This window comes from Chaetura pelagica, unplaced genomic scaffold (assembly GCF_000747805.2).
Source record: "Chaetura pelagica isolate M959 unplaced genomic scaffold, ChaPel_1.0 scaffold147, whole genome shotgun sequence".
Lineage (NCBI taxonomy): Eukaryota > Metazoa > Chordata > Aves > Apodiformes > Apodidae > Chaetura > Chaetura pelagica.
This window is the reverse complement of record NW_009954194.1, coordinates 4354415-4381649: the sequence shown is the minus strand read 5'-3', so window position 1 is coordinate 4381649 and position 27235 is coordinate 4354415. Positions and strand designations below refer to the sequence as shown.

Sequence of the window (27235 nt, the reverse complement as noted above, 5' to 3'; positions counted from 1 at the left end):
CTTTTGATGCAATATCTATAAGATATTCTTTAATTTCCATAATGGCATGAAGAGGATATTTTACAACCTGGAAAGAGAGAAAGAAGCATTTTATTTATGAGCAGTTTCCTATCTTTACATCACAGATACTTTTACTTGAAGCAGTAACAGTCTAACCTCAGCTGACATGTGAAGATTTATATTTCAGATGAATGAAATAAAATGAGATTACTTTGTCTGAGATTATTAGCTCTATTTTGATTAATTCAGGCAGATGAAGCTCAGAGGCGATTTTGATTTCAGGAAAGATGTATTTCATTACCTTTGACACATACAATTAAATGGCTTCCTAGTAAAATATTCTGCTCCACTAACTTCATAAGATGAGCTACATGGCTGCAGTCCTGTACTATCTTAAGTCATTACTGGAGCTGTGAGTTCCTGTATGTAGTGGTAATTCTGCCACTGTTCTGCAAGGATTATGCTATACATTCATACACATATACAGCACAGGTGCAGTGCACACACTTAAAGGACATTTTTACAGTTGTGGCTTATCTTTAAAATCTTTTTTCCCCAAGCATCAAGGGAGGCAACTGTCAAAAATTGGTTTGTATGCAGCAGAAATATCTTTAGCTACAATTACTACATATTTAGGTATTCATCTAATTCCACAACAGTAACTGTACAGGATCTTAACATTCTACCTATCTTGTGGCATTTTCCAGCACAGTCACCAGAACACAGAGGAACTGTTGGGTTAAATCCTCTCCCTATGACTGACAACACACTTTGAGCAATAAAAAGGTACAGGACTTTTCAAACATATATTCAAAGATTGCATCTTTATAATAGATGCTGCAACCAATCCTCCTTTCCCCATAAATATAGGTTCAATGTCTTTCCAGAACTTGTGCTTTTATATTAATTACTTGAAGGGCGAGGACAAGAATGCTTCAGCAAAATACCTATGCATTGTGATGAACTGGGTAACACACACAATGACTTGGGTATAAGCTTATGTATTAGCAAAGCTGTCTGTGTTTTCTTCATAGATGCATTTCTTTCAGAATATTACTTACTAAAAAGATTGGAAAAATACACCCCTCACCTGCTCTTGTATTTTTTACCCCTACCATGTGATAACGGAGAACCAAATGACAGCAATTACAACAAAAACTCTAATGTCAGCAGCTAGAAAACCCCCCTGCCTTGCCTGAAATGTATACCAGTATTGAATGCATGCACCTTAATTTTCTTTTCTCCTTCCACTACCTAGAGAAGTATTGGTATGGAAAACCACTGACAGCAAATTCTTTAATTCCTCATAATAGAAACTTTTCACACCTCAAGGATATGGATAATTTTTCCCATTTGCTTGCTCCTATTTAAATAAGATATGAAGCATATAATAACATCTATAATAAAAATACAGCAGTTATAACAACAGTTAAATCCTCACTGACATCAAATGTAGTGAGATTGCCCTTTTCCAGGGAAAACCATTATCCCTTTCTCTTAAATACATCACATATACATGAAGGCAAGAACCAAAAATAAATAACAGCAACTAGTCTGGTATTCTTTGGGAGTCAAGTGCAAGTCACCCCTATCTCATTTGAAATGCCCAAGTTAGGAGCCCTTCAATGTAACCTGTTGAGTGTTGCCTTCTTACCTTCAGCCGCAGGGGTAACTCCTCAGGACTTTTCCCTGCCAATTCATCATCTTCCTCTTCCTGCATAATCAGGTTAGATGGGATGATTCCCTTTGCGTACTTCTTGGTAATTTCAACAAAGTCATCCAAAGCTATAAATTTTTTAGCTGAAAGATAAAATGAAGACTTCAAGTAAACAGACTCACCACAACACTGTACTGTTTATGAGTTGGAATATTAATTTTCTCTCCTGGTATTAAAGAAGATCCACTCTGGGTTTCAAAAACTGAACTACTGCTAACATACAGTTGCCTTGCAATTAGTTCTGAGTTCTGTGCTGAAAACAACAATCTGCTTGTGCCAACAATATATGGCTACCCTTAATCTAACCAGACCAGCAGGTATGTTTATGGCAAGTAGGAGAACAGAGTGAGTGAATGAAGATTATCTGCAAGTAATCTGAGGAAAAAAGAGACTACTGGATTAGGTCACAGAGTTTTAAATCACAAACTAGTTTATTAACTTCTTGAGCAAAATTTTAAACAAACAGCCCACATTGAAAAGAAAAAATTGTACAGGAACAGTTATGAATTGTCTGTCCATTATTAACTGAAAAACTGACTTCTGATTTGGCATTTAGCAATAGCATTTTTTTCTGAGTTCAGCATATAATTATGGGAAAAGCCCAGTTATTCATAACTACAAGACTAAATATTGAGTATGTTGAGTGTCTTAATTCAATGCGCTATGTGACTGTACAAAGGACCTCCCACAAACTCTATCAACTACAATCGAAACCAGACAACCAGCAATAAAATGCACTTTCCTCAGTTGTACAAAGAAAAGTTTTATCACTGCCCTGGAAGATCTTTATCCACTTCTGTGAGCAGAGGGGAGGCAAGAGGTTACTTCCAAAAACTCTATGGATGCTGTGTGACAGGAGTCAAGAACTGCTTCAACTCCTTTTCATAGTCAGCTTGTCACATTAGCATGGATTAACTAGTTTCTATGGTAGTCAAGCTTGATGTAGTTTGTAAAGGAGGATAATTAACAGCAACTTTTTTTTTCCACACACTAAAGCTAATAACACTGCTGTAGATATGAAAGACTTTTGAATGACAAAAATCTGCAACACACCTCCTACACAGTAAGTTTAACTAGTCAGCTGATACAAAGATATGAAAGCTGGCCTGCTTAATGGTAGCTTAAAGTTTTAAAGAGACAGAAAACTGAATTGCTTCACTAAATTTAAAATCAGAGGGTTAGTGGGTTTGAGCCTATAAATGTTTTAATTTTACAAAAATGCTATGCTTATAGAAGTTTTATATAAATATATCAGAATTTAATACTGAAAATACTGTAGATACAGAACAAAAGATTTGTATCAAGATACTTTCTACAGGAAGAGAGGTGTTAAAAGAACTCAATAGAAAAAGCACAGTTTACAATCTATCCTTTGCCTTAATTTCACAAGAACGTTGCCTTTTGCTTGCACTTCAACTTTTGAATTTTTTTTTTCTTCATTGCATGAAGGCATAGGTCCCACAAAACACCACCTGGCACACCTCACAAGAAACTAGAAAGGATTTATTTTTGCTAACTATTCTTATAATTCACAGACTGTAAGGTGACATTGCTTGCACACAGAAATCAGTGAGGCTCTAGATGTCTTTGGTGGGGTTCAGATACATTTTAATACAAATGTGTCATCTAAAGTTATTGTCCTACTGGAATAAAAAGTGGGAAGATGTGGAATCAGCAAGCAGACATGAACCTCACAAAAATTCCTTAACAGCACTTTTACAGGACGATGGGACACCCTGAGGGGGAAGGAGTCAATAACTTGATATGTATAGCTGGAGTATCAGATGTAATGGCATATACTCTCAGGTACACACTGTCCATTGACAACGTCAGCCCTTATCTTCTGCTTATGCTTATGAGGATACCCCAGATAACATACCTGCAAACACCTGTCTGACTTAAAAAGCTCCTTTCAAGTATTGTCAGTGTATTAAAACTGAAGGAAGAATCTTCTGCTTGCAAGATAAATGAAGAAACCCAGTGGATCAGAGAAGTAAATGCTGGAGAGTAGCAGCTGTCTTGATCACCCATGAAAAGACAAAAGCTCTGCAGAGAAGGGGTAACAGCTTAACTCCTACCTTAGGTGTTTGATAAAAACTTTTTGGTTTTTAAATGCTATTAGTATTTTGTCAGCCAAGTGTCTCTTAACTTGATATAAAAAACCTATGTTGTAGATTCTATTTTATTATCCATAGATTTTTTTTCTTCATTTGCTTATGACAAATCCTCCTGCTTCCCCTATCCACCATAGAAAAAGAAAAATATGCACATTAATTGCTGCCTACGCTTACAGGTAGGTTCATTTACTCTCCTGTTATTTTATCTGCCAGTTCCTTTTCTGACACTCTGAATTACTGAAGAATTCAGAACAAAATTACTTGCTGTGCCCTCATGCTCTATCAGCACGTGCCAGTTCAGCTCAGGGATAGAAAGAACACTGATGTCATGTACCAGTGCAACGAACCCAGACGCAGCGGCATACGATACGATGACTGGGCCATGGAACACAACAGTCTGAGCTTGAAGGTCTATTTCTAGCTTTCCAGAAGTGACAAACAAGTCACGAGAACAGCTGACCTATTCTGACAGATGTTTTGACAGGCCCACAAGCTTGGTCTCCAAAATTGTTTCTCCCTGTCACCTACTCCTTCATGTACATACACAGGCATGTGTCCCTTCTCCTCTTGCACTTCTGTGAAAGTTCACATAAAACTGAAATATTCCTTTCTTCTTAGAAACATTATTTTCAGATGTCACCTGAGTAACAAATACAATCCCTGAAGGCAAATTCACCTCAGGAAATGTAAATCTAATATTTCAGGGAGTTTAAACTTGCAGACCCCTAAATTTGGCTCAGTATTTCCTATGTGATGTTTTAGTTACATATTCTCAGCTACCAAGAAGTATTATCCTTTGCAACATTTAAATGTGATCTTCAAGAACAAATCTAGAATGCAGATGAACTATTTCATATGATCTACTGCACTTCAAGAAAACTAGATTTTCCTGACAGTGATTAATCAAACCTTATGTTAGATAATGTTCTTGAAAATCTATACATGCTGCATTGTTATAATGCATTTTCTTAATTCAGCAATTTGACTTTCCTTCTGAAGGCCCAACAGCACAGCAGCATTTCTTAGGTATGTGGGGCTAGGGACAACTTTATTTCAAGTCTAGCCCCTCACTCCCACCATACCTTACAAAACTCACAAATTTGGGTCTACTAGTCTGGCTCTGTTGTGTTTAGTTGTTTAATTCTCCTCATTGCATGAGCTAAGATGTCCTTAAGTTATGAAAGGAATATCTTGGTGCATCTGTACCAATCTTGAACAATTACAAGAAGACAAACAATAATTACAAGGGAATGGCAAACAGAAGCAAGGCAAATAGAAGCAGGGATCTATCTGCATTAAATGATTGCGTAATTAATTCCCTTATTGTAATGAAAAAGCTTACTACAGTTCAGAACTAAAAATACTATTGAAAGTGCAAAATTTTAGCTTGAATAGACTGGTAAGTGCTGCAAAAGAAAGAATATAAATCTAACACCTAACATGCAAACTCCTCTAAGTATGCTAATCACTGACAGTTGACTGTAATGGTGATGTCTTCTCTGAGTTCCCACACAGATGGGTTATTTACCTTCCACATATAATAAACTGACACTATCAGTTTATAAGAACCCAAACTTGCCATACATTCTTACTCTTGCAGCACAAGACCGTTTAGCAAAACAAAACAGAAGCCAAAACTAGAGGCAAAGATTGAAAACAGCATCATGTACTCACATTGACTGCTCACTAATCGCTCCAGCATTCTTCTCTGCTTCTGCACTGACTTTGGGACCGGGCCAGGTTGTTTCTCACCATCTGGTTCAATAACAAAAATTTATGGAAAGTCAAAGCAGTCTACTAAAGAGATCAATCAATAACTGGAATATTATTTAAGCTGCAATATCTGGAGAATGGTATGTCTTCAAAGTCAGGAAAAGACAAACATACATATAAACAGGTAAGAAGTGGCTTGCTATATACCTATTACTGTATTAGAAAAGGGGACAGAACTAACACAGCTAATACATACTGGAAGAGAGGCCCAGGTGCCCTGAAGACTGGGTTTATAAATTGAAATATCTAAGAAGATAACATCAGAATGACTGTTAAGGAAAAAAGTCAAACACAGCAAGGCCATAAAAGATTTATTTTCCAAGGACAGCAAGTGTCAAAGGAAGATATTTTTAATATTTGGTCACATCTGTGAGTGCTTAACTGAATTACAAACTACAGCATGAATTGATGGATCTTTATGAACTAACTTTATTGGTGCAGATAACAGGGTTATTAAGAGTTACTTTTTCTTAAGTAGATCATGCATTTATCTCATGTCTGATTATTTACAAAGCTCTAAGTTTTTTTCTATAATCTTACTATAAACATATACTTTATCAATACCACAAATCAGTTAATAAACAAACCTTCATTGTCAACTTGGCCAACGTTTTCCAGTAGTTCAGAAACTGCTAACTGCTTCTTCTTTTTTGGGTTTAATTTCCAATACATGACTAAGGCAGCTTTTCTCACAGCTCTCTCCAAATCAGTCTCAGATGATAATTTTTTCACTTCTTGCTCGTTCTCAGAAGTGATGCCTCAGGAAAAGGAAAATACATTACATACTATTATCCCACACCCACACAGAAATGACAAATTTTCCCACAACTTATTTTTCTCAGTTTAGTCTAAAACTCCTCAAGTTTCATTCACGTCTTGGCCACCTAAGTATATTACTCAAATGCCCTTCTATGCCCATTGCTTATCAAAAGCTTATCACATTCTTTAAGTTTGAACTGTACTTCAAAGACTCTGCATGACATGCATTATCCTTCTGTTTTTGCTTCAACTTTTGAAGTACAGCTGTTCAGGCAAAAGGTGGTGCAGATATGCATGTGACATGTAAAAGGCAGCAAGAATGTAATGGAAGTTGTTTATTTAAAGAAGTAAAAAATAAACAAGAGTTAGCAGACAAGAGGAGACCACTCAAAGTGTGGGAAGTACCATGAAGGAAGATGTGAATCTTGAAGTGGGAGACAACAGCGAAAAAGATCAAGAGGTTGTAGAGGGCCAAAAGAATAAACAACAGCAGATATGTAGGTGGTGTGTGTGTCATGGTCAAATAAGCTTGAATGAAAGGTGGGGAAGTAAAGAATAATCATGAGTTCCTAGAAGGAATTCAAGGAAATAACTTAAAAAAATGCTTTTATGCACAGTATCAGTATTCACTGCTTTTTAAATTACTTATTTGACCATGCTGTCAGCAACTACTCATGTAATTTTGCCATGAACATTCCCATTGTATTTTAACCTCTCTTTTCAGTGTTGAAATGGATATAATATTATTTCAGACAAAGTAGGAAGCACAAGCAGGAAGTCTCAGAGAACCCATACCTCTTCTGTCTGCCAGGCATTTGCGCAACAGTTTGACAGCTTCTCGTCGGCCTTGCTTAGCAGCAAGGATGAACCAGTCAACTGCACTACAGTTGTTAAGTTCTTCATCCTCCTCTTCTGCTAATCTTAAGAAGTGTTTCCCCACCTAGAATAAACAGGGAACATAATTCCTTCAATTAATGAAACACGCTCTCTCTCCTCCCACCCGCTGGAACTCAGCTAGAACGAATTCTCTCTGAACAAAAGGTCAAAAACATTTGGTCCCGGCACTATGGACAAGTAAGTTGCTCTTCTGCAGAGGAAGATCAATGTCCAGAACTGGAAGCAAGAAGAAATAGCAATATATTTGGCCAGGTCAATGAATTAATTGCGGTTGGTTTTCGAGCATCTGGTAGGATCAGGTGAAGCTCCTGGTGTTCAAATTTTCTTGAATTCTTTTCCTTCTATAACAATGGTCAGACAGCACTGCTATCCCCATTTTAGAAACACAAAAAGGAAGTCTAATGACCTGCTGCCCATGTAATTCAGAAATTCCAGTGAAGTTAAGGCATTGACAAAGGGCCTTGGACTCAGAAGGAAGCTTCAGCAGTGAAATCCCTGACTCAAGTTTAGCTACTGAAGGTCAAAGCAAACTATTGATTGATAAGTGACTGGAATAAAACTAATACTGCTTAAGCAACAAGCAATTTCAGTGATAAGCCTGTAAAAATCCTCCTATTTAGGACTGCAGAAATTCTGGGGCAGCTGGCTGTATTATTATTTTAAAGATAAGAAAACAATCACCATTTTCCTTCCTTCTATAAAATTGAAATATATGGCAAATATATTTATGGAATAGTTTTAAACACTTCTGCTTAATGTATCACAAGGCAACAAAATGTAAAAAGGCCAGGAAGTGGCCAAAAGTACTGTACATTTTACCCACATGCCTGGAAAAGCTGGGAAATGCTTTTGCTCGATTTTCTGCACCCCCTCTCTCCCCATTGTTACCTCAGCTGTGTTCTAGGAGTAACTAATGCAATACCTTAAGAGTATAGCTCTAAGTTCACAGCATTGTCTGCTGCAAAAGCCTTGTTTGACAGTTTCTCAGAAACTTTGCCATTTGGTGAGGTATCCAGCCTTGCAACTAGTTCCATATACCAGTTGTTGGCAGCTACAACTTCCACATAGACAGTTATTGAGTAGACATCATAGTGACTAAACCCATTAATCCAGTAAACCTACCCAAAGTCATACAGAAATAAGAAAAAAAAAAATAGACTAAATAATCCAAAAGTTGGAACTAAACTTGAATTACCATGTCATGCCAGAGTTCAACAAGCAGCACACACTTATAGTAGTTGACCAGGAAAAGAGTATATGACACAGAAAAAACCCAAAATTGGTGCAATTGCCTGATAATTGATCACCCTACTGCCAATGTACCCTCAGCTATTTCAGAAATTGCTTGAACCAGTTACATCACAAATAACATCCTCTGACAAGAACAGCTGTTTCTCAAGCATGTTTATATTTATAGCCATTAAGATTTTAAGGAAAGCTTCGGGAGTATTAAATACAGCTCTTTTAAGTTTGTAAGAATCTCTTGGTCATAGAAATTTATATTGCAGCATAAACTAGCAGATTTTGGAGTTAGTCATATTGCACAAGGCTACTGCACAAACAAATTATAGTATAACACCTGTTTCATGGTAGAAGTAGTTTTTTGCTTGCCTGTGGGTTTTAGGGGTATTTTTTGTATTGTTTGTGGTTGATTTGTTTGTTTTGTTATCTTTGTTTGTTTGTTTTTTTGGGGGGGACGGTGTCAAAGTTCATCTTAAAGCTTTTAATTATCTACCTGTCCAAAAATACTGGATGGAACCCACCCCCAAAACCTGAACAACCAGAAATTATTTTACCATTATACTTACTATAATATTGCAAGCTTATTTTTGTATGGTGAAAGTTTTGGTAGCAAAAAACCACCTCCAAGTGCCATAACAAATACCAAGGCCTCCCATGAAATACTACTGGAAGGTCCACCATCTCCCTCTGAACAGCCCCCTTTCACTGTCATAGCAAAGCTCCTACACTAACCACCTGAAGATGGCTGTGAAGCTCTGGCCTACAGCAATCAAGGAGGAAGAACTGATGGTAAAAGGCATTAACCTCGAGTTTGTTATTTGAACAATCAGGGATTCTCTCTTTCCCATGAGCTAAAACTGTGCAGTCAAGACAGAGCTGGTAATTGCTTAACACAGATCTTCGTACTGTACTTCTTCAAAGGTTGCTTTCAACCATGGGCTTTGCTAACGCAGGTGGTTACCTCAAGCAGTCTTCTTGCAGAGATCTGCCAGTTAAAGACACAGAGCTGCCTTTTCTCCATTACTACATTTCAGCTGTGGGTGTCTCATTTACATAATTGCCATACAGTTATTTCTCAATAAAGAAACTACATGAAGCTACAGTAATACAGGTTGACAGCCACTCAGAGTGCATTTATTTCCATAGTCACTGTAGGGTTATTTTTGAATAAACTCATAGTAATAAGTACAAGCCAGTGAACCAAGTGATTTCTTGTGTTTGACTTGGTAATTATTAGCACACAGCACAACAGTACCATCTCAGCTTCTCATTAGTACAGCAAAGGTAAGAAATAAACCCAGATTTTCCTAACTGATTCTAAAGGGACATACTGAACAAGAGAGAAGAAATACAATTTTTTGGCATGTTTTAAAAACTTAAAGTTATTTCCCTCTTCACAAATCAGAAGAAATTTGACTGCACAGAAAAAAAACCCCTGTATTTTGGGTTTCTTTTCAGGCAGTCAATTCATTTACACAGAAGCAAAATTGTATACTGGATCTTTTTATGACAAAAATCCTATTATTGTGCAGAAACAGAAAGTGTACACAGTTAAAGAGCTAAAAGAAGGGAGTGAGAGTGGAATGAATTGAGACAAATGAAGAAAACATTATTTATATACATAAACATGCACACTTCATAGGCTCAAATACATACCATATTTATTACTAAACTGACAGTTATATCCTGAAAGAATATTTATGGGTTTTGATTTCTGTTGTGTGGAGGAATAGAGCCAAGATGTGGATTTTACAGCAGTGATCCTCAATCCCCTCTGCAAAGCCACCGGCTGTTTCAAAGGTGAGGAATTTGTTACTGCCTCAGATTACAACTCCGAGGTCAACCTGCCCTTCAAACAAGTTGAGATGGAGTGGGGAGTGAGCCTGGAATTGCCATGTATTTTTTGCTGGCTTTAGAAGGATTTCTTTCCCAACCCTGCCTTTCATTTTTAACTGTAAAAAGAGTGGTGATCCTGGAGGAAAAACCCAAACCATCAACAAGCATTTAGGAGACCACAACCACTCCCTTTTGTCATCAGATCTGAAGCTGGAAAAGAATGCTCAAGTAAAACACTAACCAAGTTAAACACAAATTAAAATTCTTCTAAACAATTTTAAGCTATTTATACTAGGCCAATACATCAGACAATGGAATGCAGGAGAAAACTGATACAATTTGTCTAAAACCTAAGGAACACCTAAAGGTCTAACACATTAAGGGACAGAACTGCCATTATGAATTCAATTATATCTTCTGCTATACAACTAAATATAGCTAACTAAAATTAACAGCAGTTCTGCACCCGCTCCATGCTCTCAGACTGTCCTCCCCATTTTCATATGTGTCCTAAGGGCTTACTCAAGAGCTGGACCACTTTTCTCAAGGCAGAAAAAACATCTGGCATCACCTTTCTTTGAATAGTTTAAGATCAAAACAGATACAGTTCAACTAAAGAAGACAAAGTAGTTCTACAGCAGGCAACACTATTTTGGAATTAAGAGCAAATAAGATTGGACAAGGAGTATATAAAATTACCTCTGTCTGTGCTTTTGATTCTCCAGCTTTGGCCCTCTCCAACAGCTCCTCAAAGAGCACTTCAGGTTCTTCCTTCATGCCCTCTGTAATTTAATTTGACAAAGACAACTGTTTTCAAGCAATATTTCAAAGTATTTTATAAATCACTGCTATATGTGTTTGAAGAATTAAAGGATCATATCTAAAAAAATCCAATGCAAGTGTTTTGCAAGATCAGTGGAGGTCATTACAATATTTACACACTATCTCAGTGTTGTACTTCAGCATATTTACTATTACTTGCTATTTGGTACCTGCCATGGGTTGACACGTGCAGTTTACAGCTTCTCATTTACTTCCAAAGGATTAATTTCTCAATAGAAGAGCATTCATTATGGTAAATATGAGCACATGTGGAATGTGCAGTATGGATCAGCTTTTGTACCATGAGTACTCTTACTTTTGATAGCATTTGAGTCTTTCACCTGGCAGCCTCTTTATTCAGTACTGAAGCCATTTAAAGAGCCGTGTCTTTAAAGGGCCTTTAAAACATGTCCAGTATATTTGAAAGCTCAGTCCCTCAGCCTCTGGAGTACACAAACATACATTATACTGTTATAAACTCCACCATTTTGTGTCCAGTTAGACACATCTACTTTTTTTCCTTTGATATCTGCTGTGCAGATACAGACTCCATCTTCCCCCCCCAAAGCATCTTATTGGTCCACCAGTCAGTCACAAGGAAAAAATTCTTCACAGTTTTATCTGTCATCTAGAGTTTGTAAGCAAGTTCATGCTGCATGCCACTTGATGAATGAGGAGTAAGTTTAAAGGAAAAGCTGGCAGAAGCCAGAACTGCTACTTTTTGTGAGAAGATTTCTCATAAATCTGTTTGGAAGTATTTTAAAGACAAAAATCAATATTATTTGTATGTTTTAAGTTGGGTAAAATGTAAGAAAGAAGAACAGACCACTGACTCAGGAAACAGCCAATGCAAACCCACAGTTAGGAAGTTCCAAACTCTACAGTAAGCACCAAAGCCTGACCCATACACACCACATACCCCACAAGGTCACTGAACACACTGTGACACTTGGTAACTATGTACTGAAGGCACACACAGCATGAGAGTGCACAGTAAGGAAGCAGAACTTCCAAACATAGGAAACCAATGGGGAGAAGCTTTCTGGCATCTGTTGGAAGTTACAGATGTCAGCCTCTACCTAATTTGGGCAGCAATAACGTGAGCTGCTGCTGTGCAGCCCCACTTGCTGAGGGGCTGCTCAGTATCAGCTCTTTTTCAAAGAGTGGGAGGAAGGGAGAAGTAAGCCTGATTCCAAATAATCTCCTGAAGATCAGAGCTACATACATTCTTTAACATTCCTGGTATTGGGACTATTTCCAAATAAGAACAGGCTACAAGCCAATGCTTTCATTAAAATGGGTGTATTTTAACAGGAGCAAATAATGAAGTAAGTTCTCTCCCTCACCATGCAGCAGTTTTGTCTGCCAAGCTCCACTTGGAAAAATACTAATGCCAGATTATAACATGGTCTGGGTAAACAAGGCAGATAATGAAAAATAATTTCCATTTAGCACTCTGTCTTTTCAGAAAACTGTAAAAATATTATTGTAAAATAGGCAAACAGCATCCCATCAAAATTAACCACTTAATCTCTTTTCCCTGATATATAACCAAAAAGACTGAATTCTAAACAAGTCAGAAGACTGTTTTTCATATGGCACCACTCACACCAGCAGACATCACTCAGGGTTTCTCTGCTTACAAGAAATAAGAAGTTACAGGAAAGCACATACTGTTTGAAATAAACATAATATTCATCCATCTGTTCCACTCCAATGAAAAAAGCTCGGCAAGGCAGTACTTTTCTGTTTCTTCCTGTGCTTTCACATTCATTAACTTCTGAATCAAAATTTCTGCTGCAAGAGTCATGGCCATGGATTTTTGTTTGTTTGTTTGTTGCTTTTTTTTTATTGTTCTGTTCAGGGATTTCTACATCTTGAGAAGTGACTACAGGTAGTTTGGTGATACTCTGGATAAACCAATTCAAGAGACACCATTCGGAAGTTGTGTTTGATAACAAGTCACATTTCATAGAATCACAGAATTATTTTAGTTGGAAGGGACCTTAAAGATCATCTAGGTCCAACCTCCCTGAATGGGCAGGGACACTTTCCACTAGGCCAGATTTCTCTAAGCCACATCCACCCTGGCCTTGAACAATTCCAGGGAGGGAGCATCCACAACTTCTCTGGGCAACTTGTTCCAGTGTCTCACCATGCTCACTCTAAAGAATTTCTTCCTAATATCTAATATAAATCTACCCTCTTTCAGCTTAAAGCCATTTCTCCCTTGTCCTATCACTCCATGCCCTTGTAAAAAGTCCCTCCCCTGATTTCCTGTAGTCTCTGCAGGTACTGGAAAGGTGCTATAAGGTGTCTCCAGAGCCTTCTCTTCTCTTTACACATGCAGAAAAAAAGCAAACTACAGAAAGCAGTTTGCTAAACTGATATAGATCTTAATTAGAAGAGTGGTTTTCTGGCAGCTTACACAGGCAAAGCCACCTCCTTTCTCTCCTGCTCTACTTGCCACACGTGAGGGGGCATGGCACAGGTCTGCCCCTTCTGTGTCTTGCTCAGATGAGTGTCTGTTAGATAAAAGCACTTACACAATAGAAAGCTGTAAAATCTTCCCATTTTGATTCTTTAACATTAGGATATAGTTTCTTTATTGTAATCGTATTGTTGGTTAACATGTAAATCATGTCCTTCCCAAAGGTGGTACATAGGAAAAACGAAAACTAAGAACATGCAGCGTTGTTTGTACTGGTACCTTCACTGAGAAAGGAGAACTGCAGGCAAATTTGTTGAGATGTTTGCTAGAGCAGAGAGAACTGTCAGAGGAAAGAAACCCTATCTGCTGTTATTTTTAATCTACTGCCCAATCCTTCCTGCCTGATCATTACGTTTATGTACTCTCATATGACCTATAAACATAAGATAATTAAAATTATGTCTGTGAGTTGGTTCTCCAGTTGTAGGGCTTGGCAGGAAGAGAAAGCTTTGGTGCATTTCAGAGGTCAAATTTAGAATAGCTTAGTACCATAATGTTGCCATAATTAGCAATATTTTTCCTTTGCTCAAAAGGATAGGCAAGTGGATAAAGCATGAATGACTCACATTTCATGGCCACCATATCAACTTATTTTCTCAAAGTATTTACGTCAGTCTCTGAAGTTAAAAAGTCCAAAACCTGTCAAAGAGTGTTTTAGAACAAAGATGGACAACACATTCTTTCAATTCAACACTGAAACAAATACAAGAGGAAACACACTCACCATAAAAACACCACAAAAACTGATCTGTAACTTATCACCCTTGTTCTTAAGCACGTTTTTAGTCAGAAAATGTCTTGATGTGCATTTCTCCCACGTAAGAGTACTGCAATGGAAATGCTGTCAGTAGAAGCTTTTGTTTTCCAGCTTTGCTAAAAATTCATGTCTATTTAATGTCAAATTTACGCTGTCTTGAATAAAAAAAAATTCCAGAAGACAGGGACATACATCTTGCAATCCTTCATGTATCTTTCATGACAATTAAAATAGACTTCACTAGCTGTTGTGTGTCAGGTGCATTTATATAAGCCAACGAAGTCTATCAGTTACTACCAGTTCACAAGCACTGCAGCCATTCAGATGAAAGCAGGCAAATGAAAGCACATAAGATTTAGGTGGCAAGTAGCATTCATGTAAGAAAAAAATTAAGACAGGACAGGGATGTGAAAGTGTGGTTAGCACTTCATATTTGGCTGTAGCTCCTACCCCACCACTCAAACCCTGTGTAAACATTAGTTTATCATCAGGTTACTCTGTGGTTCAGTTCCAGACTTACTTAATTCTACTTTCACAGAGACAGGTCACTCAACAAAATATTCAGTGGATATAGGATCAGCAACATTATTAATAAAATTTTAATGTTTTCTTTTTATTATTCTGTGTAATTAAGCTTAAGATATTAAATGATATGGTATCCTTTAATTTTCTAAGTTGCACTTTAAAAAAATGTGGGAAACAAATTAGACTTGTGATCTGCAAAGGATAAAGCAGATGTATTTCCTACTCTTCTGTGTTGATGTTTTCATATTACAGAAAGCATTTAAATCTCTGAAGGCTACAGGTTAAAGCTGTCACTCAAAGGCTATTTTATTAAAGCACTTAAAAAGACTCAATACAATGAAACTGATATAGGCTTTTATGCATTTCAGAGTCACAGCAGCATTTACAAAAGTAAGCTAAGGCTGTGTATTATTAGCTCCTAGATTTCAAAGGTTCTATCAAAACATTACTGGAGTAATTTCTGGTTACTATTATGTGTTACAGCTCCAGAAAAATATTCAGAATACAGAGTCTAAACAGAGCTATTTATATATGCAGGTTATAGAAAAGCTGATGAAAACTAAAGACTACTGTTTACTTTCTGAAATTTAAAATTATTTCGCACATCGACTACATAAAAAGTCAGATTCCAGCTTTGATGCCATAGGTTTAGGTGGAAATTTAGCATTTGTTTCAGCATAGGATGACAGTTTTACTGTTTCTGTTAGGTTTTGACATTAAATAGGAAACTCTGCTAAAGGAAACCCTTCAGTTTTTAAAAGAATACAATGCAATACTGTTACTTTGCAATTATTGTCCCTTACCTCTGAAATTTAGGAATTAACTTGGCAAAAAAGCAGTTAATCCATAGTAGGTTTTAGCTCAAGTGAGACTGCAAGATATCAGAGCTTAACATTTTTAATTCATAAAAGGAAGATGCCCTCATTGATTAATTAACAAGTATAAGCCTCATCTTTGCACTACATCAAGGATGAAAACCAAACAAACTCCTCAACACGCATACAAGAATGGATTTTACACAGTCTAGGTAAGAAATCTTTTCAGCACAAAAGATTTTATAAACAACCAAAGAACACTGGGTTGTCATAAAATTTCCTTCCCAGTTTCTAGCACATATCAATGAAGGATGCAATAGATTCCAAATATTTCTTACATCCTTCATATATACACCTGAAACACACCATGTTTTCATCACTGTAGTTAGGTTTACTCATTCCAAAGTGTCTTATGATACATTTAGCAAAATGTTTTGCCAACACTTCAGACAAACATTGTTTAACAAAAAAAAAAAAGCACTTTAAAAAGACACCATGTGACACTTCAATTCACTAATTCTAAAATATTTAAAGACATATAAGTAATAATTCTTAAACATAAGGAAAGATTTTTAGTTGTATATATACTTACAGAGTGGCTCAAATACACCCAACCCCCACATAAAATAACCTGCATTTGTTAAGTGCTCTTCTAACTGCTAAGGACCACTGCCTTCCTCAAAATAAAAAAATAAGCCATTAACATTATTTTATGCAGATATAGTCAATAGAGTTCATATTGAATTACAAAAGCATTTCCTGATTTAAGCTCCTACCAACACAAACACATCAAAGCTCTCAGCAATGTGGATTTCCCCAGAACCAGGGAGTTTTGCTCTCATCACCCTCTGGTCAGGTGCGCACAGCTCCTTCCTCTTAGGTCACAGCTACAGCAACTTGATTCTCGAGATAAAAAAAAAAAAGAAAAAAGAGGAGAAAGACCATGATCAAAGAATACCAAAGCCACAAATTTGTATTTTAAAGGATAACAATCTTTTATGCCTTTTGAGTTCAAGATGTTTGTGCGGGCGTTATGGGGCAGCTACAAGACAGTTAGGTTATCATGCACAATAAATAGTTTTTTACACAAACCCAAGCTGGGCACTTCTAATACTTTGAACAGTGGAAATCCAGTGAAAAACTGATAAAAGGAAAACTGAAAGCAGTTTCTCAGACAGAAAGCAATAATGAAGATCAAGTATTCATTTCAAATATGCAAGTATAAAAGGGATTACAGGTTTTATAAGTGAGCGTTAGAAATCTACCAAAGAAAAGATGAATGCATTAAGCAACACATTCAGTGTATGAAGGAAAGCTGTATAGCATATACACTTTAAGCATTCATTTGGGCTCAGAAAACAAGAAGTGGCAGGGATGTGCAAGAAGGAGAGGAAAACTCCCATATATTGAGGAGAACAAACGATCCGACATGATACAAAACAAGATTTCTGGATTAGCCTTCACAATTTTATTAGTGCAGCAAGTGTTCCTGAAGCAACTGAACATAGTCAGGAACAGTTAAGCATATGCACAATGTATATGTTCAGTCCTGGCCAGTAGTAACACTTCCAGGCTCCCCAAAAATACACACCTGGAAAGTACATGAACATTTTTACTATGTCATGAGAAGATATGTCAGTTGCTGCAAATGAAAACTGATATCAAGGTAGCCCAGCAAAGTAAGCCAAGCAATGGTAACTAATCAATCTTGCGAATGATCTTGCAAATTTCAGGGTTTTTTTTATGTACAGGATTTTAAAGGCATATTCCTCAATCTTTTGCTTGAATAAATGTAAGAGACACTGAGAAAAATCAGAGCAGCAAAAAGGCCAGAAAGCAACAATAACGACTTCAACTGCCTCTCAGAATGTATCACATTCAAGAATGATGTCATGATAAGCTTTTAGATATATTCAAAAAACAACTTCATGAAGTAACTAACCAGAGAAATCAAAAGACAGAGAACAGTTTTTGCTTTTAATTGAGCAGTGCACAGAACCTGTGCACTGAGGGTGGTGAGCCACTCTGTAACAGTAAGTTAGATTTAGTATGGAGATAGAAGTGTCAGAAGCAAAAAAAATAAAAATCTGCTACAGTTGTATTTAAAAGCAACATCAGATGGGGAAAAAGAAAAGGAAAAAAAAAGAGGAGAAAGGTCTTAGAAGCAAGAATGCATCATTGTAAAGCAAAGGTCATGCCAAAACAAAGAAAAATAGAAAAAAACAAACAAACAAATGTTAAGCATATACTATGATAAATGAAGAGAAAAAAAATCTGGAGAACAACTTAATGCAGAATCTGTTACTACTTTTAATGTCTTTTTCAAGCACACAGGGAGCAGCAGCAAGTTTAGCAGGTAGACTATGGGGTCTACACACAATTCAAAGGCAATTGGTTACTTGAGAAAGGGGCTGTACTAGAAGATTTACCAGAAGATGTTTTGGGGATGTCCCCCCCCACCAGGGAATAGCATGGAGAAGCTCCTGTGCAGGAACCCAAAACATCTTACTTTAAAAACAAGCTATGATTTCTTTTAATTGTTTAGAACTGTAGTTCTTCAGTTGTTTATTCAAGTGTTCTATTGAATTGTACACTGCAGTGTGTAATATCTTAAAACTGGTAAATAGAAATCTGTAAGTATGACACCAGAGAGATATGTCACTACAGAGGCCATTAAATCTCGTGCATAGTGCCTTGACATAAGACACCTCTGTCAAAAGGTTGGAGGACAGGCAGATCCAGCCTGTTCTATCTCCAAAAGTAGAGTAAAGCTTCTCACAGAGTCCTCTAAACACATTAAAATGTAAACTCTTACATGGTGAGAAAGAAATTAAGAAATAAAAAACAAAATCAGAAATACACAGCTCTCATTCTTATAGGGCAAAGATTATCCTTTTAGATACACAGGAATGCACAATAAGGCCTATATTATTCAATGCACAATGTGTGAATAAAAATAATAATTAAAAAAAAAAGGGTGACACGGAGATGACAAGGTTTATTCATGACTCTGTGTTACTCCTGCCAAAAAAGTACCTCAGAAGACATGACTGCAGAAAAACCCCAAACAAAGTCTGCTGAAGAATTAAATGACTAAGCAATTAAGTGATAAAAGGCGAGACAGGAAGGCAGTAAATGCAAAACCATACCACGTTGTATACATAGTGATAAGCTCTGAACTATTACAACACAACGAGTAAAACCTTAAGAGTGGTAACAGTTTTATGAAAAAAAAAGTGCTAGTAAGACACTATTAGAATGGCTTTTTAACCTGGGAATAAACTGAGAGAGATTAGACATCAAAGAATTTGCAAATTTTTTAAAATCTTTACAAATTTTTTTTTTTAAAAAAGAAAAACATATTAAAAATATTTGGCCAATGCCAAACAGTTACAAGAGTTTTAAAAAGCAACTGGACAAACCAACAATAACAGAAAAAAACCAGGAAAAACCATCAGATACAAAGATTTCACCTTTGAGTCAGTAGTGCTAAAGAAGATAATTCTGAGAAGGAAACAGCTGAATGCCTTTAAGTAAAATTCAAATAAAACCAAGTAAAGACAGCACTGCACTGCACATAGAAAAAGTTCCCTAGCTCTAATACACACACGTAAATAGTGGCTTAAAGGAGTCTCATGAAGAAGACAATAATCTTGAACCTGAAAATTCTGTCACCATTCTGGTTCCCCAATATTAAAACTGAACATTGATAGCAACCGAGCATCGATAGCAACTTCTGCAAGGCTTCACAGAGTTCACAAACTGTAACTCTTGTGTTAGGTCATGTAAGAGAGAAGAAAAAGCTGGATGGCATTAAGGAGAAGAAAATGTGTATTTCTTATCATCATGAGCTTTATCCAGTAAGCTCTCTACTTAATGCACTTATAAATCACAGCATGCCAAGAATTTCCCTCAGCTTGACAGGAGTAATTTTACACATTTGATGAACAGTAGTAGAGAACAAGCTTTCATCCACAGGTCTTTCCACCAGCTAAATCACTTAGTTGGGAGCAGGGAAGGAAGACTGTCATCTTTGACATGAGATCTCCTGCACGTGAAGAAATTCTCCATATACCAAGAAGTGTACTGATGTCTGAACTCACCTTGGTCACACTGCATAGCACAATACTTTTGAAGCCTCAGGCATATATCTTTTCATTGCTTTAGCAAGGCCTTACTGTAATTCAATCTGAAAGAAAGTACTGTCTGAACTACCAAGAAAACTACTTGCTTTTACTTTGAGAAGGTACCAGTATAAGTTATGTTTGCTGCTCAACTCCACCCCTCCCACTGTGCTCCACAAGGTAGCTGAACTAATAAATTTGTAGGTGGAGAAAGACATGACACGGAGAAGACAGATGCAGAATCAGTTATTGTATCTGAAAAAGCCTCATCTGTGACTTTCATTATGATGAACTTGAAGCTGGATTTATATTTTATCTTTTGTCTAGAGATTTCAACAAAAACATGCCTCTGAAGTGCAACTTGTAAAGCTTATCCCATACTTTAATATTAAGATAATAAAAGTATCCAAGTAGTATTTCTAGATAGAGTCAAACTGTTCTAGTCTCATTAATTTGAGTTATAAATGCACTGTGACACAGCTTTCATCAGGGAAGCTAGAGTTAATACGAACTGTTGCTATCTAACCCAGCATCAGATTAGCTTGAAAAAGAAATGGTCAGAAACAGTTCAAAAACATACTACAAATCCTGCCCCAAAGGAAGTTAGGGTGGTGCACAGAAAGGATGCGTATCACCTTAATTATTACCACAAATAGCTGCAAAGAAAACCAGCTTACTGGAAGCCAGTCATTTTTTAACATTCCATTTTTGATACCTAGCTTGCAATTAAGGGCCCCAAAACATGTTCTATATCCCCTGGATTTCAATGTCTTCTGTAGAATAAGATTAACTAAAAGAGAAAAAGCACAGTTTGGCTTCTTAAAAATGAAGCATCCAGCTGCTGAAGATAACCCACCTGCAAAAACTCTGCATGACAGACTGCTCTAAAGCACTAGCATCTTTTAGCTTGAGCCAAATGACTGGGATTATCAAACCGTTGTCAGTCATTAACCAAAATAAGTAAAATTTGGGGGAAAAATCACATTTGGGGAAAAAAAAAAAAATCACATAAAAGAGAACATAAAGGACATGCAGAATAAAAACAAGGCCTAGATAACAGTGAAAACAGTAAGAATTAGACAAAACCAGGTCTCAACTAGGGAAAAACATGCCCCCAAGTGGTCAACAGCCCAGCCTTGATACAAGCCTGCAGGACACCTGCAAGACAGATAAAAGGGATGGGAAGGGCACTCCCCAGAGCTTATCTTGGTTACAACCTTGAACACTGGGGAAAAATGAGTAACTGGGGAAAAATGGAGTAAAATGAGTAACAGAAATCACCATATTAATACATGAATGAGGCATTAGCATATTAAAATTCATACCCACAGGCAGGATGACACCTACTAACAACAAGCCCCCCACTCTTTGAGCAGGTGTAGTGAAATTCCTGAGTGTTGCCACTTCAAATGGAAGCATGGAACTAGTTGACCAACCATGTGTGTGAGTGAGAGAATAATGTGAGAAAGAACTTCATCCCTAACATTTTTGAGTATAAAAGTAGCACTTGCATTTCAGGAAACTGAGCTTGCTGTGTGGAACACCATGCTGCTCCCTGTTCTGTGCAGAACTAGACAGGAAAACAACTATCTTGACTCTGTATGGGGTGGCTTCTTGCACACCAGGTAACAGGCTCCACTTTCAGGACAACAAAACCACTGTTCTAGGGGACTTCTGTCTCCTACTTCTTAGCTTTCATCAGTATTTTCTCTGTCCCTCCAATATTTACCTTTGCTAGGTTTACAGTCAGAAGGAAAAGCTACACAGCTAACTGCTACACAGTTCAAAACTATAATAGGGCTGTATAGTAACCATCTGGTCTTTCGGGGATGCTAAAAAAGGAAGAAACAAAGTGTGACTGAAGCATCAGAACTAACAGACTGTCACCGAAGTGAAGCAGTAATTTGTTGAAGACAGAATGAATTTGCTTAAAAGAGTTCACAAACTAAATATTTGAGCTGCAGAACGTAATTTTCTTCCAGATTCTCAGCAATAGCTCATTTGCTAGTATAAAGAGAATGTTAAAAATGTTGAAAGCTGAAGATTCTGTAATATTAGGTATGAAGAAAGCAAGAAGAGCATGCACACACACACACAGTAAATAATGTAGGGATATTTATTCAAGCAATAAATAGCCAAGGAAGAAGCAGGAAAACAAAAGCCTAAAGGCATGCCTGTTCATGAATATAAACCAAAATAGGTACAGCAGAACATATTTTGTGAAAAGTCCCTCTAGAAGGCATTTCTTTTGGAGTCTTGTCCTACATAATACCTCCTGTCCCTTATGGAAGTGTGTTGTAATTCTGATAGTGTTCCACAGGATTTTTTTTGAAGGAAAAGTTCCTTCTTTAAGCACAAATCTGTTAAGTTTCTAAACATCTGACAAATTCAAAATCTTCAGGGAACTGTGTGCTGATTTTTATTCCAAATTTTATTTTCTATATGAAACAAGCTTTCTAGAATCTCACACACAATTAGGAGAAAAGCCATACACATTAAGGACAACATAAAAAAAAAATCCTTTCATTTGCTAGAAGATGGATGTAAGTATATCTCCAATGTGAAAAGTGTAATATTTTTTTCTTTCAGGAAAGAGATTTAAACTGTTCATCCACAGGTAGACTTTCTATTATCAATGTGGTTTTTTTTAAAGTTGATCTGTATGTTTTGTAACAAAACCAAAGGTTTCAACAGCTTTTGTGTCAGTGGATTGTACTGTTGAACTTTCAGTGTTCAGCAGAGCTAGTTTGAGTCTCTAGAGAAAAACCTCCTACTCACTTTCCAGAAGTTCAGTGGTATTGTGTGCAGTACCAATATAGGAGTAAAACTTCTGGAAAGACTGACATTCTACTTAAAAGCAGACATTGAGCTTTATGTCAGAAACATGATTTGTACATACAGAATAGAATGACACAAACAGAGGAACTGACTGGACAGGGATAAGTACTTTGTACAACAAACATTTTTTTTTTTTTAATAAATATTTTTATTAACTTTAGACACTTATTTGCTCATCCATGAGTGTTGAATTCTTTCACGCATTCGGAAGTCTCCTGGATTCTTACCTTAACTGCAAAGGGCTTGGCACAACTAAGAGTACATTGTATCTTTCTTCTATGCACTTCAGCTTCCATGGTGAGATCTTAAGATGGTCCTACTTGTCCCAAGAACAATTAAAAATAATTATATTAGCATGTATTGCCAAGCATTCTAGTTTTAAAGGCAGTACCAGGGCTGGGAGATAAGGAAATAACAGCTTTTTACAGAGATCTTGAAGTCTAGGACTCAACTCTGCTTTCTCTGGGAGCAGCAATGCATTTGTAGATATGATAATAGTCTTAGTCACACCACAACTGCAAGTCATCAAAGAGCATTAAACTGAAAAGGAATGGCTTCTGCACCCCCTCAAAATGAAGAAAAATTTGTCAGGAAAGCAATAATAAAAAAAAGCACGTAGGTGGAAGACTTAAGACTGAGAGTGATGATGTTATAGAGACTATAAATTTTAAAAGTGGAGAGAAAACTATTCTTAAAAGATATTTCTTTCCAGAATAGCTATTATTGTACAATGATAATTTAAATTCATTAAAATAATTTTGCACACAACTAATGAGACAGCCTTGCTGCTTTTCTATGCTGGCATCTGATTCTATCCTTTATTGATGAGCTGGGATAAACCTAACATGTTTCAAAACTGCATTATTAAAAATAAGCAAGGTTTTAGGAACTTTTCAGTTGAAAATCATCATGATTAACCCTCCACATCAAAAAAACAATGCAAGAAAGAGCTGAGTTAATAAATGTCACCAAGACTGCCTAATTTTGTATGTGAAGACCTAAAGTTATCACAGTGACAACCTCCACAACACTCAATTGAACTTCAACAATTCCGCAATTTAGGCTTTTCATCCCACAGACAGTCCAGCAGTTCATTCACTTACCATCAAAATAGTGGCCCTTAAAAAATCTCCACACTAATTGTTTTGCAAGTTCACAGTACCTTATTACCTCACTTACTAAACACTTCTAATAACTGACTTTGCAAAGGATTGGCTTTATTTCCACAGTAAACTGTGTCTTAACTTTTGCAATGAAATGGGTCTTCTGCTGCTCAAGGGGCCCTCTATGAGCGCAACAGTTTCAAGTCCCTTCTTGATTATTGTAGCATAACAGAGATTTGTTCAGTTTTATTTGAAGATATTAGGTTCTTCCAAATGTTTTCCTCCAAAGTCACTGCAAAATATCTGCAGAAATTAGCAGTTCTTGCTGCTGATTAATGCAGTTGCATCACATTAGAGTTGATTCAGACAAGGAATCTACTTTTAACTTTCTGTCTGTTCCCATTTACTGCTTTTTGTTTGCAGAACATGCAAACTTGATTCTTTTTGGAGGAAACTGAATTGAAAGATTTTACTCCAAATGCTACTTTTAAATGTGTACAATAGGAATTATTTGCAGAGGTGCTCCTATTTAATTAAATTTTTTATCATTGTGAATAGAGCTTCCCCCTTCTATTTTTCAGCTGTGTATTTCTATTCCTCTAGCACTCTGGGACTATTACAGAACAAACATTTTGTTATCCTTAACAAAGATCAGGAAATTGATCCACCTGAAAAATAACAGAGGAAGACTGAGTTTGGGCATTTTCCTTAAGCCAGTTCAATCCAGTTCATTGTGCACATACAAAAATTGTTACCAGTAACAAATGTTTTCATTGGCTGACAACAAAGATATTATTCCAAACGATGGAATAAATAGAGATAGACAATCTTTCCTCAAATAAATGAATGTCCAATTGTACTCCCACACATGGTGAAAACACCAGCATGTTATTGACAATAGCAGCACACCTGAAAAAGTAAACTCACATTGTTCTGTACCTACTATTAGTATATCCCAAAATTTTATCTGAAAATACAGTCATTAACTTCTTAGAATCCTTTCTCCCTCACAGCAGTTCTTGGCAAATGAGCTTTCCAGGAGCCTGAGTAATTACAGGTAAAGCTTGAAGGGGCTTTAATAAACTGACAGATAAATTGTTAAGTAATTAATACTTCAAGACATAATCCTTCCCTTTTAACAATCAAAGATTTTTCTGAGATCTCTCCAAGCTTTGCACAAACATTTTGCTTTGCCTGAAGACAGTCTGTACAAGAAAACTGCTAGAACACTAAGACAAAAAAGTGCTAAAATAGAGCTTTGAAGCAAAGGTTCTTTGTAACCTTAAGTGGAAGAGGCTAACACTCAGAAAATATTTGTAAATTTGAGAGGTCCCCTATTTGTTAGCCATCATTTAGCAATGCATTGGAGACATGCTATTGTACATTGTTACAATGCATTGTAAACTGTTTAGATGAGTTTTTGTACTATTTTTAAAGTTCAAGTCATACAATTTGTAAATTAATTCTCCTCCAAGAGATGCAGAAACTCTCATAACCTTCCCAAGTACAAGCTGAACTCCACAAATCTACAAGCAAAACAAGAAATTGATTTCTGCCTGCAAAGGTACAAGTACCTTCCCCAGGTGTTCTCCATTTTAGAGCAAGATATTTGCATGTATTTCCTTAACATCAAAAAGATGGGGAAAAAAAAAAAGTTCCTTAAACAGATGTTTCTTCAAGCACTGCAACTTAACTTTGCAATGCTCCCAAAACTTCTTAAACTCTCACCCTTGAATTCCTACCCAATTCGTCTTCTCCAACCTTATTGGCTAGCAAATGTATATGAATAATGTTAAAAACAACTCAATTATGTTTCATCCACATATTAAAAATGACCACCTTCACACTGCCTCCCAGATTTCTCTATTAACCTAGAATGTCTTCTTTTACCTGCTGACTAACAGACAGTCAATTCTTAAGAAGGACACTTTCTCAGAATCGTCACAGTTGGAAAAGACCTCTAAGATTACTCAGTACAACTGTCCACCTGGGGGGGCGGGAAGCAATACAACCCACCCAAATAAAAGCAACTACAAAAAAACCACCACAACCACACACCACATAAAACCAACAACACACAACCCACAAAAACCGCACCATGCCTACTAGAGCATGGCCTGAAGTGTCCCATTTCCATGTTTCTTGAATACCTCCCTAGGCAGCCTGTCCAGAGCTTAAGTAGTCTTTCAGTAAAGAAATACTTCCTAATATCTAGTCTAACCCTGCCACAACTTCAGGCCATTTCCTCTGTTCCTGCTGTTATTCATTTGGGAAGCAGCCAATGCCTGCCACACTACAACGTCCTTTCAGGTAGCTTGTAGAGAGAAAGGAGGTCTCCCCTCAGCCTCTGCTTTGCCAAACTAAACATCCCTAGTTCTCTCAGCTGCTACTCATATGACTTGTGCTCTAGATCCTTCACCAGCTTGGTTGCTCTCCTCTGGACATCTTCCAGCACCTCAGTCTCCTTATCGTGAGGGGCCCAGAACTGAACACAATACTCAAGATGTGGCCCCACCAGTGCCAAGTACAAGGGCACAATCACTTCCCTAGCTCAGCTGGCCACACTATTCCTGATGCAGGCCAAGATGCTGTTGGCCTTCTTGGTCACCTGAGCACACTGCTGGCTCATGTTCACCTGACTGGCAGCCAGCACTCCCAGGTATTTTTCTGCCAGGCAGCTTTCCAGTCACTCTGCCCCAAGCCTGTAGCATTGCCTGGGGTTATTATGACTGAAATGCAGGACCTGGCACTTGACCTTAATGAACTTCATACAATTGATCTTGGCCCATCAATCCAGCCTGTCTAGGTCCCTCTGCAGAGCCTTACTACTCCCAAGCAGATCAACATGCCCACCCAATTTGATGTAATCTGCAAATTTACTGAGGAAGCACTCAATCCCCTCATCTAGATAATGAATGAAGATATTGAACAGGACTGGTCTCAAAACCAGTCTCAAACTGGTCTCAAACTAGGGGACACCACTGGTGACTGGCTGCCAACTGGATCCAGTCCTGTTCACTACAACTCTCTGGGCTTGGCCATCTAGCCAGTTTTTATCCCAGTGGAGAGTGCACCTGTCCATGCCATGTGCCATCAGCTTCTCCAAGAGAATGCTGTGACAGTGTCAAGGGCTTTACCAAAATTTACAGGAACAACATCCACAGCCTTTCTCACATCTACCAGACATGTCACCTGGTCATAGGGAAGAGATCAGGTTGGTACTTGAAAGTACCTAAGCATTGCAGGAAATGGTTACACCTCTAGATAACCTGCAGTAGTGTAAATATTCACCTAAGGTGAGAGTCAGTCCTGCTCAAGCTACAACTATAGCTGACTTGAAGCAGATATCCTTGAATCCAGATATCCAAGCAAGTATCAATCATTATCATATTGAAAGAAGTTTATCTCACAACTGCCTT

General features: G+C 37.2%; 1 protein-coding gene across 1 annotated transcript in view; it reads right to left on the bottom strand.

Moving 5' to 3' along the window:
- WFS1 (Wolfram syndrome 1 (wolframin)) overlaps positions 1-27235 on the bottom strand; it is a 34219-nt gene that overhangs the window by 2095 nt on the left and 4889 nt on the right. The window contains exons 2-7 of the mRNA XM_010003113.1: positions 11041-11123; positions 7162-7306; positions 6195-6365; positions 5509-5589; positions 1655-1800; positions 2-67 (exon numbers count right to left, since the gene is read on the bottom strand). Of these exons, the coding sequence (XP_010001415.1) occupies positions 2-67; positions 1655-1800; positions 5509-5589; positions 6195-6365; positions 7162-7306; positions 11041-11123 (692 nt within the window). The remainder of the gene's footprint in view (position 1; positions 68-1654; positions 1801-5508; positions 5590-6194; positions 6366-7161; positions 7307-11040; positions 11124-27235) is intronic.